Genomic DNA, 15,431 nt, shown 5'->3' with positions numbered 1-15,431 from the left:
ATGTATGTTATGTATATTTCGTAAAAAGGAGTTTAAATTATAACTGCCTATTTCCTTTGATTAATGAGTAATGAAAACTCGGGGTAACACGTGGGATAGGAAAGGCACCCAGGTTCGTTTGACTGGGGCTACCCGGTCGAGCGCCGGTCATGTCCCTCGATTTTGGGGCGTGACAGCCTAGTACCACGATAGGCGCCATCACGACAGGTTGAATTTTGGATCGTGATATTTAGTTGAGAATAAATGACTTAATAATTCATCTCTGACTTGTTCACTTTCAAGTCGTATGTCATGTGTGATCGTACGAAGATCATTTTCACGTGCATAAGTCCAAAACCAAATAACTACTAAGCAAGCAACATATGTAGTTAAAGAGCTCACTTGTCCCAATATCTTTCTATTATTTTGATTTTTCTGATCATCTATCTATAGTAAAATTATATGCGATGCATCAACCAATTAATTATATAAACCAGAACTGAAAATAGAACCCTTCTTCATAGAAAATAATATTACGTATCAAACAAAAAATATACAACCATGGCTTTGACCGAGTGAATCACATTACTAAACTATATTCATTATTTGAACTTTTGGGATTATATTTTTTGCTAAATTGTACTGAATCACCTGAACCTTCTTATCTTCAAATTATGAAGAGATTTAAGAATATGTTTTATTGCTTTTGTCCTTCTTTTATCTTCTAAATAACATTTTTTCTGGATTAGGAATCCAATGTTACGAATTTTTGTTTGTAATTTTAATAGTTTATAATTTTTTTCGCAGTAGTGTTTAACAATATTGTACCCTATGAAGGAGTAATTAAATTACTTAGTTATATATATTTGAGTATATAGTACTTGGTGAATCACATTAGCAAACCATACCGATCATCAAGTTTTTATGTTATACAAATAAGAATCTCCAAAATAATCATATATAATTTCAGTATAATAGGAGGCTAACTGCTCAAACAACTAGATTAGTTGGAATACAATAGGAGAACTAAACAGCTAGTAACTGAAAAAAAATAAGAAAAGAAGCACCTGTAACTTGAAAACCAGAGCAAAAACCTAATTTTTTTTACTATTATTAGAATAAAAAAAATAAAGAATAATGATAAAGAAACGAACGAAGGAGTTGGCAGAACAAAGATAAATAATAATACTTTGCACACTTGAAAATAGCCAATATACAGCTAATTGAAGATAAAGTAATTAGAATTATAATTAAAATCAAAGTAGAAGAAAGAATGAAATAAAAGGAAGAAAACCTATACCTGACGTTGGAGTTGAAATGATATCCAATTTTTGTATAACTTCATATATATATACACTTTTCTCTTCTTCTTTAATTTACTACTATTTTCTTCTTTGTGCTTAGAGTTCTTCTTCTTCTTCTTCTTCTTCTTAGTTACAAAATGGGGTTGTTAAATTTGTTCTTGTTTTGACATCTTGATGATTAAGATTTGTTCTTTATGATATTTGAAAGTTATGTTTCAAAATTTGAGCTGATTTTGGAGTAGATTTGGGCATTGAATCGTGTATTGAATTGTTGAAATTCGAAAAAGAAGCTTATGTTCCAGAACTTAAAGATTTGAAATCTGAAGTTGCATTCAATAGATTGATCTACTTAAGATTCGAATTTCTGAAGTTGCATTTGAAAGATAAAAGAACTTCAGATATTATTTCTGAAGTTGTATTTAACTAGAAGAGATTCATATTTGATTTCTGAAGTTACATTGATGACATTGAACTACTTCAGATTCGAGCGGATACACTTTATAAATTTTTATGTAAAATGAGTATAATTTTAATGGTAACCCCAAAAGTGGGTATATATATGAAAATGCCCCAAAGATAGTTAACATGACCCAAAGACAAATGGGACAGTTAGTTGCAATGGTCCATAACGTGGAGTCCAAAACAAGGCAAGTTCAAGATCCAAAAGGAACCACCTTGTCGACCCGAATACAATAGCTCTGTTCGTTTGAGATCTCCATCTTCCTCTTACATTCAAGATTCACTGGCGTCGTTCCAAAACTCCAGTTCCGAGAGCTGATCATGCCCAATTCATCGTCTTTACTGCTACTTTTATCCAGCAATCTCTTTCTCCAATCAACCCTTGCTCTCTCCCTCAGTCTATTACTCCACTTCATTAAGATCCCCGCACTTTTCCTCTCAGGCCTTTTCACTTACGTCCACCCAGATGATGTTACCCCCACGAACCCAAATGGTGTTCGGGCAGCCATTCGTAGGCCCTGTAGTACCATTGATAATTCTGAACTTAAACCCAGAAAAAAATCCAAGGAAAGATTTGAGTTTGATGAAAATAAAGCTCAGATTTTTAGGTTAAAGCTTAATGACAGTCACCTTCATACAAGGATATATTTCAATGATTTTTGTGGGGCTTTTAATTCTGTTATTGTTTCTTGTTCTTGCTTGTTGCTTCATCGATTCTTGGCGAAATCTGAGGAATCTGGTGTGTTAAAGAACGGTTCTTTCATTCCCATTTTGTTAGGATTTTTGGGTGTTTGTAGGGTTTTTGTTTTGATCTTTAGGATTTCTTTTGAAAAGTCTGCATCTAAGCTGTCTGAGAAGCACTTGAGTTTTGTTTTAGGCTTTTTGGGTTTTATTGTGGCGCTTGCTTTTGTACATGGGGCAGTTCCTAAATGGGTTTTTGATGCTCATTTTGAAACAATCCATGGGTTTGAAAAGTTGTTTGTTGCAGTTTTGATGGGCTGCATTTCTTGGTTTTTGTATATGCCAGCTGTGAGGATTGCTCATGCCTTTTGGCTTGGGACTGATCAGCTACGCTGCAATTTATCCATTATTTCTTGTGGATGGTTTGCGCGATTACTTCTTCATGCTAACTATCTGTTCATGGTTTTGACCTCATTGCTTTGGGTGAAACCCTTTGCTGACCTACTTATTGATCAAAATGCAAGAGTTGGACATGTTAGGGATTTGGTTGGAAATGTGGGTATGAAACTGTCAGAATTCAGTAGCTTTAGGCGCTGGTGTTTGTTGGTTTCGGGCCTTTTGCAGATTGTATCTCTGCGATCAAATGTGCAGATGTACTTGAACGAAGCGGTGTTGTGCTGGTACCAGAGACTGCACGCGAGCAAAGTTCCTGACTTGGCTTATAGTAGGGCCAAGGTGTTCCTGCACAATCACTTTGTGTGCTTAGTGGTTCTGCAATTTTTTGTGCCTGCATCGATGGTGCTTCTCTTCCTTGGCTTGTCTCAAGTTGGTGGCGACTTCTTTACAGATTTCCAAGGGATATGTAGCTTATTGCCTTGCTCACTGCTGGACAAAGAGGTGGCATTGTTTCTGGCCTGGTGGGTTCTCTTTGTTTGGACCATTTATACTTCAGCAACTCTTGCTCTATTTAGACAGGGAATCTTATATGTCTCTTGATCTTTTGTTTACTCGGCTCACATTAGGCAGCCAAGTTTTCTGATTTTATGAGCGCTTACACATGAGTGTCACAGTGTGACAATACCCCTCAACTGCTCTTTTTTTCATATTTTTCCCTGAAATATAACCTTCCACTTTTGAGGTGCAATTTTGTGTTAGACTTCTGAAATTTCTATAGAGTATAATTTAATTTTCTCCCTTTTTCGGCCTTAAGATGTCTGAAAAGAGCACATTTTGTGATTTTACCACTAGATTGCATTAGCTATTTGAAGATAGTTATGAATATAGCATTAATTACTTGGAAGTGGTGTGTTTCAAACCAAGAGATGCTATTCCTTGCTCTCAGTTCAAGGCCCAATAACTCACTTTGAAAGATGAAACAAATTGCTAAAATGATCAAATATAAGATCCTTTGATGTAACAGTGCATGATATTTGAGCCAGAACTTGTGACCTTGCCTTAACATGTTCATGCTTTATGTGCTTGTACTTTTAGTTCTAGTTTAATCAATAAGAATGTCCAGCGTAATAAAAGACAGTTAGCCAATAATTCATACTAATGTCCAGCGTAATCAAAGACAGTTAGCCAATAATTCATACTCTGCAGAGCAAGATTCATTTGTATCTTGTACAGAATGCAAAGCATTCTTATGTGTGTATGTATAGTTGTGATCGGTTATCTCATGCAAATATTCAAAAACAGTTTGTGTGGCCTGTCTAACTTGGCAGTAAAATATCTTTGCAAGGAACATTGATTTGTAAATATATAACATATCTTCTGGAAAAGGAAACAAATTAATTGAATCTGGCTTTGCCTTGTGGGACAGTGATAATCACTTAGCTTATGAGGAACTAAATTATTCCCTATTTAACAATTAAGTTGTTTCGTCAAACATCAGATGAAGTTGCTGTTATTACTCAAGTGATCTTTTGAATATTGCATATGACTTTTGCAAATGAATAGCTAGCTCTTTATAATCTACTGCGATTAAAAGATGCACAATGATACAGCTAATAAAAATAAAAAAGTGCACAATTTTACGAAGTTAAAAATTAATAAAAAGTGTTGTTCTTGCTTCATGGATGCTTTTTTTTTTTTGGTATGACTGGAGTGAAGTTAATACTTTTACGTAATCTTGATATTGGACAGTTGAGGTCTGTTTTACTGATGAATGATGATTATAACTCTGAAAACTTTCAAATTCAGAGATACTCTTCTAGTATCTATTAGAAGTAGAATTTGTTTCAAGAAGTTGTACGAAGGGGCAGGTGTGGTATGGTTCTATATTGTCTTTGGTAATTCAAGTATGTTGTGTGCAACATTATAAGAGACGAGCGATAAATACCACCTTAATGTTTTTTAGTCATCAGATATTGTTTACTTATCAAAAAAAATCGTTAGATATTGCTTAACAGAAGTTATTGCTGGCACTGAAAGAGCAAGGAAAGAGTTGGCAAGTCTCACCTATTATCAATTTTATTTTTAGAATGCCAACTTAATCTACTACAAAAGAAGTTCCACTATTTGAGCCAAAGACAGTGTATCAGGAAAGCATCAGGTTCAGCTTGCTCACCTTACTTATTCCACTAGCTTTATGTGAAGCTGTGAGCACACTACATTCTTGAATTTTATGTAGTCTGTTCATAGTTTGTTTGTTAGCAGCACTACTGGTTTGTTGGCTATGCAAGCACCTGATGCTAGAATAGACATCCATATTTCTTCACTTGCTATGAGATCAAGCCTTGCCTAGCTACATTATAAATTTATGCTTAACAATAAATATGATTTCTCTATTATGTTGATTGTCTAGTTCTGTTATTGTTGGTATAGTGATTTACTAGATTATCTTTGTCCTAATTTTCTTGCCTTAGGTGACTGAGGGTATCAGAAGATAGATAAATAGGAGCTTCATGTCCATAACTAATGGGACAGAAAAATGAATATTTTGATATTACTTTTAACAGTTAGTAAAATGCCAGCAAGTTAAAAAATGGGTTTGCCTAATACTTAATACATGCTCTGGTCATGCCCTGTTTCTTTTTCCCATTTTACCCTTAAGTACTATTTAGATATTAGCTTGCTCAATTTTAATGACATGCCATTAGACTCTTTTCCTTTTACTTTTTATTAGTTGCTTAGTTATTGCTGGAAAGTCCATTGAGATACGTAATTCTCGGGCTTGTGGTTAGAATCTGCTGATTCAGTTACTAGTTTGATGCTAAGTATACAATGGTGAATAGGAGCTATTTTGATTCTTGCGGATCTTAATTGTGGTAAAAGAGGAACATAGAATGATGTATATGAACATATTGAAGCACCGTGTCCTTTTATGGAATGAAGGGCAGAGAAAATTAGAAATGAGAGGGAGATGGAATGCTTCTTGGGAGCACTTGCTTGCAAAGAAACAGAGAGAATGACAATGTCCCACCTTTTAGGTAAACGTGTAAAATTGATTCTTTATCTGTCATTATCTTATTGTAAACTCACAATGGATAAGCTGTGCGAATTCTAGCTTCATTCTGTGATCCAGACCTAAGATGGATGGCTATGAATTTAGACATTGTGGGACACAAATGAATGTAAATGTCGAGGGGACCAGGATCAATATCTGGCTAGGGGAAGATAAACTTTTTTTGTGTGGCATAGAATACACATATATCTAGGTTGTGGCCCTTTCTATATTTTTATGTATATGTTTATCACATCATCCAGCAATATGTAATCCTCCCTTCAGTTTGGTGGAGGATAAGAGAATATTGCACAATTTTCAATTTTAAAGGTACTTTTGTAATATATTGGAGATAGAATTAGTTTACAAGAAGTTGAAGAAGGGACAGATTGAGTATGGTTCTTTGTTGTCTTTTGCTAATTCAAGTATGTTCCGTGCAACATTGGCCTCCACATTCGATAAATACCATATTAATGTTTCTTACTCATTAGAATTGCTTAATTATAAAAAAATTCATTAGGTATTGCTTAATGCTGGTTACTACTGGCACTCCAAGATGTTCTCAGTGCAGCTTAAGAACAAGGATAGAAATGTGGATAGTCTTCTGTTACCAATTTATTTCTATAGTCTATATTAATCTACCACAAATGAAGGTAGCAAGGTTCAAATTTCAGCTATGACAATGTAGCAGGAAATCATCAGGTCATTAGCTTTGTATGAAGCCGAGACCACACTATATTTCTTGTAAGTTTGATAATTTCTGCTGCTATCTATATATTTTATTATTTAAATACCTGCTAGCTCATGTTACTATATTCCACTAGCTTTAAATGAAGCTGTGACCACACTTTATGTCTTGAACTATAGATCATTTCTGCTGCTGTCCATATGCTTCTGTTGTTAACAGTCCATGTGTAGAAGACCATCCTGGTTCAGTTGGTGCTGATTAATCTTTGCGAGTGGTGCAATCCATATCTTAGGTGTCTAGTTCTGTTAGCAAACTAATTAACTAGATTATCCCTGTCTTCATTTATTTGCCTTTCATGTGCATTACCGATGTGATAGAAGAATAAATTAGCAAGCATGATTTTAGTAGTTTGTGGATATATTGATACCTAAAAGTCATGCTGTCTTTGTTCAGAGATTATCTTCCGTAACTGTTTGATGTTAAGTATGAGTTGGATTTATTTGGATTCTCGTGGATATAAGGCGTGGTAGAAGAGGGATATGTAGGAAAATATTGTAGCACGATATCCTTTTCTGAAATAAAGAGCAACGAAAAATAGAAAGAGATGGAATGTTTCTGTGAAGTGCTTTCTTACAAAGAAACAGAGGGACTGTCAACATCCGTGAGTACATGCTTTCTTTATCTTATTGCAAATCCACATTGGATAAGCTGTGTGCGAAAATTTGGCTAGAATGTGTAATCCATATCTGTCCAAGTATATCTTATTGCAAATCCACCGTGTCCAAGCTGTGTGAGTACATGCTTTTTTTAAAAGGCTTTATCTTTTTAAAAAAGCCTTTTAAAAAGACGATTTTGCCCTTCTTTATTAAAAGACTACTTTCTCTCCAAGTATACGCTAGTCCTCTAATGTCTCTGTCTCTCTCCCGTTATTTGCATTTTTTGATTTGTTCTTCTCTGAAATCAAACGGTTTTCGTCGCTGTTTTTGATTTTCAAATGTTTGTTCCCCAATAACATTACGTATAATCACAGGTACATTGCATTAACTTTTTGGGTTTTATTTTAGTATTAATTTTTACGATTTAATTTCTGGTTTTGGTTTTGATAGTCGTGTATTTATGATAAAATAGTTTCGTAGGGTTTAGTTTTATTAGTGCATTAGTTTTACTTTTACGATTGTGTTTTTAGGTTTTTTGAATGTGTGTTTGTGTTTTTGATGAAAATTCTAAATTCTTCAGTGTTTGGAGACGTCAAAATTTTTAAAAATTTTGAGAGTTAAATAGATGATACTATTAAAGTGTGAAGTTTATAATACTTCAATAATACCTTAGTTTTAGGAGTTAAAGTTTTGTTTCGCGTTTTGTGTTTTTTGTTATATTTTTTATGAACTTCAGCATTATTTTGGAGTTGAATTTATGTTTTGTTTTTTGTAAAAACTACAACATGTTTTTGCTGAATGTTTTATTTTGTAACTGGTGAACTTCAGCTCTAAGAGTTGAAGTTTTTGTTTTGTAACTGGTGAACTTTCAGCTCTAAGAGCTGAAGTTTTTGTTTTGTAACTGGTGAACTTCAGCTCTAGGAGCTGAAATTTTTGTTTTGTAACTGGTGAACTTCAGCTCTAGGAGTTGAAGTTTTTGTTTGTAACTGGTGAACTTTAGCTTTAAGAGCTGAAGTTTTTGTTTTGTAACTTGTGAACTTTCAGCTCTAAGAGCTGAAGTTTTTGTTTTGTAAGTTTGTTTTGTAACTGGTGAATTTCAGCTCTAGGAGCTGAAGTTTTGTTTTGTAACTCGCGAACTTCAGCTCTAGAAGTTGAAGTTTTTGTTTTGTAACTTGTAAACTTCACCCTTCTTAGAGCTGAAGTTTTAACTGATTTTTTTGATAATGTTCTGATATTATTTTTTGTATCTTTTACTTTTTTTTAACAGATGGCACCGAAAACACCTAAAGATCCTAAAGCAGCTAAAGCACGTCAAGCAACTAATGCACCTAAAGATCCTAAAGCACCTAAACAACCTATAATACCCCCAGGTCCTTTAGTCCTTTTGATAAATTATGGCTATGGAGAATTTCAAATGCAGCATGAAGTTGGATCATTGTTTGTGTCTTTCTCAAATATTCACCAATGATCGAGACTCCATTAGTTTCAAGATTTTTGGTCATGATGTTTCATTCACCCTTGAAGATTTTCACATTATGTGCGGTTTGCGGATCACAACACATAATGTTGAAAAACTAATTAATCGAGAGAGCAATACTCTGAAGCGCTATTTTGGTAAGTCTAAGGGTGTGACCTTGAAGGATATTCGAGATTTTATGACTCGGAATGCAATTCCAAAGAATGTTGTGAATTATAGACACGTATGCGAGAGTGATGACGATGCTGTGAAACTTATGGAAATTCTGGTTGTGGAGTCTATTTTGTTTGGAAAAACGAATGAATCATCTGTGCTGGAGGAGTATGCAGCTATTTTTGAAGATGATAAGGCTTGTGCTGAATATCCTTGGGGTAATGTGTGTTATGGGAAGCTCATTTACTCACTGAAACATGCATTGGATAAGCAGAACAAATTTCATTCAACTGAGTATAAACTTGGTGGATTTCCATTTTCGTTATGTGCTTGGTTCTATGAGCGCTTCCCAGATCTTCGGGAAAGGTATTTAAGAGAAGATGAGTACCTTGATACCCCTCAGGTTCCCAGGATGTTACGTTATGTATGTGTTGAGACCCTAAATATAATGAACTTTATGCGTGTTACTTCAGTAATCATTCTGTAAGTTAATTTTTTAATTTTTTTTATTTTTGTCTTTGTGTTAATATGTTGACGCATTAGTTTTTTTCTCATAATATTCTTTTTTGTATTAAACAGAGATATTGCACGTTTAGGGTATTGGATATAATTCCTACAGAAGAGGAATTGAGTTCAATGCCTTTAATTAGATAATTACCATGCAGTCGGATTCGTTCAAAGGTACTTAATGTGGTTCCTTCAACTGGTGAATCACCACGTAGTCTGAGTCGATCAAAAGAAGCGAATCGAACTCTTGTTATTGGCGAATCACCACGTAGTCGGAGTCGATCAAAAGAAGCGAATCGAACTCTTGTTATTGGCGAATCATCTCGTACCCAGAATCGTTCTAACCGTTCTACAACGGCGTTTGACAATGAATCAGTCGACACAATATGTTTTGTAAGTTTTGAAGTTTTTTGGTTTTGTTTTTTTAAAACCACAGCATGTTTTTGAGCTAAAGTTTTGTTCTCGTTTGTGATGAACTTTAGCATTATAATAGCTGAAGTTTTATATCTAAATTTATGTTCTGTGTCTCTATACTAGAGGGTAACGATGGAGGTTCAAAGCCATGCAGAAAAAGAAAGAAGCACGATCGTGAAGGAAGTTTTCGATCAGTTTAAACGGGATGAGCGATCTGCTATTGTGGATGCGGTTTTTGAAAAAGTGAAGGTAAGCTAATTTATAGAGAAGTCTTTTTTTTCTGCTAATGTTATTCAGATTAATCATTGTTAGTAATTTTTTTTCTAGGAATATTTTGATGAGAAGTTTGAAAAGTTATTTAAGATTGTCGACAAATCAAACGTAATAACGATGGCAATTTTGATTTGAGGAACTATCGACAACATGATAGGATGAACGACTCTTTCGAACATGTATCATATATTAATGTTGTTCATGATGCATCGCATAAAGTCGCAGCTGAAAATGCTACACGTGAGGAAGCGGCTTTTGAAGGCGATCAACATGTTCAAGAACAAGTTGAAGAGGAACGTTCTAGTGTTGATATACTGAGCAGAGATGGAAATGATGAACAATTATCAACTGAGAATGTTGGAAACAAGCAAGGTGCAGATGATCAAGTTGTTGTTACTGAAGAACATGCCGCTCCTGATGCATCGCAGATGAAAATGCGACACGTGAGGAAGCGGCTCTTGAAGGCGATGAACATCAACAAGTTGGAGAGGAACATTCTAGTGTTGATAGACTAAGTAAAGATGGAAATGATGAAGAGTTATCAACTGAGAAAGGTGCAGATGATCAAGTTGTTGATACTAAAAAACATGCACCGAGTTGTGCTTTGGGCAGTGATATGCAAAAGGCAATTTGTTTGGCGATGGAGATCGTGCACCTGTTGGTACTTTAGAACTGACATCGAGTGATGTGTGTAGCACTATTGGGAAAGACAATCGGTTTGCAGATGTACTAGCTATTTGCAAGGAAATTGTAGGTGAAGATACACAGGAAATTTTCACTACAGGTATAAATTTTTTCTATGATATATATATATATATATATGTGTGTGTGTGTGTGTGTGTGTGTGTGTGTGTGTGTGTGTGTGTGTGTCATTGATCCATCCCCCCTCTTTATGTATATGCAGTGGAAGTTGAAAATAGTTGTGCTTCAATTGAGACAACTCAAAAATTCTGTGATGATGCTCAATTGAATGAAGATAGAGTTGAGAAAAATCTTCCAGAGAATACTTCAATGCTCCTCGATGTTGGTGCACTGAATGAAGCTGGAACAATTGATATCGATAAAGGCATGCAGCCTGGGGAAACCACAGCGGAAGACAAACGTCAAGGTATTCTATATATTTTTGAATGATCCAAGTATATTTTTTTACAGTTTGAAATTTTACTTACTTTATTTTCTTTTTTATGTTTTTGAATGACTATTCAGAAAGACTCAATGCAGCTCAAAAAGAATTTGGTGAGCTTATTCAGCTATATGAAAAAGGAGAAATATCTATTCACACCTTTGGCTCACAGACAGGTGTGAAGTGTGTTTGTATTATTTTACATGAAGATATAGGCGTATCTGAAGGTAAAGGAAGTGGATATGTTGGAATGCAAACACCATCTGTGTCTCAACACTTAGACCAGGTAGTTATTTTCTGCAATTCGATTACAAGGTGTTTTTTTGTGTAATGTGTTTTTGTATCAGTTGTATTTATATGCATCGCAACTTCTTCCAAATCCTAAGAGAAGGAAGATTTTCAGTTCTCCTATGTGTGACACCAGTGATATCCCAACTTCAATTTATGTTCATTTTCGCTGGGTAGTACACAAGGGACTGGTTCAGAAGGTAATTCTGCTGCTGTTGTTGTTGGTGAAGAGAGACAAGAACGTCATCAACAGCAGGGGGTTGGTCAAGTATCTGCCACGATGGCTGTGAATTTTTCCCCTGCTGCTGAACAACAAGAGTTAGTTATGACGGAACAGCAGGAAGAGCAAGCAAAAAGAAAACCCGATAAAAAGGGAAAAGGATTCGTGTGGAGAGTATTTGGTTGAGATCTCCTTACGTCATTCCTAAACAAAAGCGAAGGGGGCAGATTGGGAAGTAGGAAAGATTACACGAAGATGTCCCTTCCATTATGTTAATCAAGACAGTGGATTGATGTAAAGATTTACAGAGTCGTTGGAGACGGATGCCAGTGAATATAATTCCAATCCATTCAGATTAGCTGGAATTAATATTCCAAAATCATTCTTTACCAAGCTTGTGGATCCTACTTCTGATCTTGCGGATGAAGTAAGTTATTAAGTTTGTTTTTTGAATTTGTTTTTAACTGTATTTCCCAAAACTTCAGCTTATTTTTATAGTAAAGATTTTGGTACTGTAATTTGGCAAACTTCAGCTTTATTCATATTAAACTGCTGAAGTTTTTTAGCTAATTTGCTAAAACTTCAGCATAACCGTGGTGAAGTTTTTGACATGCATTCTCTAATTTTTTTCTAAACTTTTAAATCAAACATGCTGTAGTTTTTTAGATTATTTCCTAACACTTCAAACTGAATATACGTAAGTTTTTGTCATGTTGTTTGTAGTTTTGTAATGTATTTTTCTAAACTTCATACTTATGCATGCTGAAGTTTTTATTTCACATATTTTCATTTGTTGTTGTTCATTTGCAACATATAGAAGTGGGCACCTATTTCTTGCGCAAAAAATATTGCTATCACCTTCCAAGTTATCCAAAATCAAGATGTGCAGTAACAGATTTAGTTTTTAATCAGTATATGACTAAGTTTGATAGTATTCATCCTTCAGATGAACAGAAGGAGAAAATTAGAAAAAGGAAGGAAAAGAGAATGGAGGATACAAAAAAGAGCAAATCAAAGAGAAAGAGCACATCCAAAAAACAGAAATTGAGAATTTAGTTGGTTTATTGAAAAATCAACGAATGAAAAGGTGACCAACTACGTAAAAGACCTCGACCTTTCCTATGGTGTCACATGGGCATCTGCCGAAAAAGTATTCTTTCCGTTTTGACTTAAGCCAAGGTCGGGCCAGAGATCTACATACTACTTTTTTGGAATTCTGGACTTTAAAGATAACAAGTCCCAAAGATGACTTTCCACTGCCAAATATACACATTTTGATCGACAACTGCGCCAAGCATGAACTCCAATCCTTTGTAGATTGCTTCGCGGGTTATCACCAGATCTGGATGGATGAAGAAGATGCAGAGAAAACAACTTTCATTACACCATGGGGGTATACTGCTGCAAGATGATGCCATTTGGTCTAAAAAATGCTGGGGCTACTTACATGAGAGCCATGACAATCATCTTCCACGATATGATATACAAAGAAATAGAGGTGTACGTGGACGACATCATTATCAAATCCAAGAGGGCCGCAGATCACATAGCAGACTTGAGAAAGTTCTTTGACAGGCTGAGGAGGAACAACCAGAAACTGAACCCCGCAAAGTCTGCATTCGGGGTTCCCGCAGGGAAATTACTGGGATTCATTGTCAGTCGTCGAGGGATTGAGCTAGATCCATCTAAAGTCAGGGCTATTCAGGAATTACCGCCGCCTAGGAGCAAAAAGGACGTGATGAGCTTCCTAGGGCGTCTCAACTATATCAGTCGCTTCATAGCACAGTCCACAGTCATATGTGAACCCATCTTCAAGATGTTGAGAAAAGATGCCGAGACAAGCTGGACCGAAGACTGTCAGAAGGCTTTTGCAAAATCAAGGAATACCTGTCCACACCACCAGTCTTGGTCCCGCCAGAGCCGGGACGACCTTTGCTACTCTATCTATCTGTATTGGATGGAGCCTTTGGGCGTGCGCTTGAACATGTCAGAAATTATGCCCGGTTGATCCCACTTGTCTCCGATGCTTGGACTTTGGCACACACAATAAAAGTTATGGGGAAAGTCCTGTGGAAAATTTTCAAATTAAGTAGATGAACACACCGCTGCAGGATAACAAGTACGTGTTTCGCATATGTTTTACCATCCATCTTATATTTATTATTTTTAGTCCTTGTGTTAACTATTCTTCTATTTCTTTTTCATGTTCTTTTTGTAGTGTTGATTTTGGTGTATTTGCTCTTAAGTTCATTGATATGCGGTTGAAGAAAGAAGATGTCTTCAATTTCGATCAAAGTCAGACATTGACATTCAGGAGAGAGTTGGCTGCTAATCTTTGGGCTCATGGAAAGTGGAAACAAGATAGCGGTTATGAAACTCTAGAAGAGCAACTAGGACATGATTATGGAGATTTTGAAGAGACTCTGTGTGAATTTTTTGATTGGAAGATTGGCTGTACAAATTTTGGATTTTATGAATATACATTAATTAGTTTTTTAGTTGACTTGGGTTCAATCAAATATGTTTGTGTGTTTTATCATGAATTTTAAATACATTTTTGTTCAAAAAACTTCAGCATGAATTAAATAACTTCTGCTTTTTAAGCTTCATTTTGAAAATTTCAGCTGTAGTTTTTAGTCGATTGTAGGACAAAAACTTCAGCTTATCAAGTGCTGAAGTTTCTAGAAATGCACTACATAACTTCAGCAGTTTCTGTTGAAGTTTTTCAATAAGCTTTATGACAAAAACTTCAGCTGTAGTTTTTGGTCGACTGTAGGACAAAAACTTTAGCTTATCAAGTGCTGAAGTTTCTAGAAATGCACTACATAACTTCAGCAGTTTCTGCTGAAGTTTTTGAATAAGCTTTACGACAAAAACTATTGAGTCCAGGACAAAAACTTCAGCTTATCAAGTGCTGAAGTTTCTGGAAATGCATTACATAACTTCAGCAGAAACTGCTAAAGTTATTCAGCATGTTTTGGTATTTTTTTTTAACTTTATACTTATCTTTTTTGTATTTACTAGCTACTTTTTATCATTTATCACCTACTTCATCTTTCATCTAAATTTCTCTGACCATATAGTAAATTATCCAAAAAGTTACTTTTGCATTTACATTGATTATGTGAAAACTTTTGAGGCTGAAGTTATTTTTTACCATCTACTAGCATTTACTATCTATTTGTTTTACCACCTACTTATTTGTTACATTCAATTTCTCTGAACGTAAAACAGTTAACAGACCTAAAAAGTTACTTTTACATTTATAGATATTAAAATTGATTAGGTGCACTCGTTGGCTATATTAACAATCTCTTCACTTGAAAATTTCATAGTCATCCATAGACTTCTATCATATTTTTTTAAATTTATATTCAAAGAAAAACAAGAAAATGTTGGCAAAGACATGCTTATTGGGTGTAGCAGGGAGTTCATGGGAAGCAAAGATAATGAAGGAAAAGTTGAAATACTTCATATGTGAAGGAGAGTGGCCAGATCAAAAACTCGAGCTCTAGGACAATTTGCTCTTGTTACTAGTTGATAAATCTAACTTTTAGTAAAAAGAGAAAATTGTCTTGGAGCTCGAGTTTTTGATGTGGCCACTCTCCGTCACATATGAAGTATTTTGGACTTCTTCTTCATTATCTTTACTTCCCACGAATTCCCAGCTGCACACTAGTAAGCATGTCTTTGCCAACATTTTCTTGTTTTTTTTCTTATGAAAGAAGACGAGAGTTCCTAAAGAATCATAGTAGTAAAGTTCG

General features: G+C 35.1%; 1 protein-coding gene across 1 annotated transcript; it reads left to right on the top strand.

Moving 5' to 3' along the window:
• The first annotated feature begins 1,874 nt into the window (after window positions 1-1,874).
• On the top strand, window positions 1,875-3,626 carry LOC109218941. The gene has a single exon (XM_019383339.1). It carries the CDS (start codon window positions 2,064-2,066, stop codon window positions 3,417-3,419), a length of 1,356 nt encoding a protein of 451 aa, XP_019238884.1. The 5' UTR covers window positions 1,875-2,063; the 3' UTR covers window positions 3,420-3,626.
• The last annotated feature ends 11,805 nt before the right edge of the window (window positions 3,627-15,431 follow it).

The sequence above is a fragment of the Nicotiana attenuata genome, unplaced genomic scaffold (genome assembly GCF_001879085.1).
Source record: "Nicotiana attenuata strain UT unplaced genomic scaffold, NIATTr2, whole genome shotgun sequence".
In the NCBI taxonomy this organism is placed as follows: domain Eukaryota; kingdom Viridiplantae; phylum Streptophyta; class Magnoliopsida; order Solanales; family Solanaceae; genus Nicotiana; species Nicotiana attenuata.
The sequence above is the reverse complement of the archived record's forward strand: the minus strand, read 5'-3'. Positions and strand labels throughout refer to the sequence as shown.

Excerpts from the sequence above, each read along its gene's own strand:
- LOC109218941 (XM_019383339.1), top strand. The coding sequence starts at position 2,064 with ATGCCCAATTCATCGTCTTTACTGCTACTTTTATCCAGCAATCTCTTT.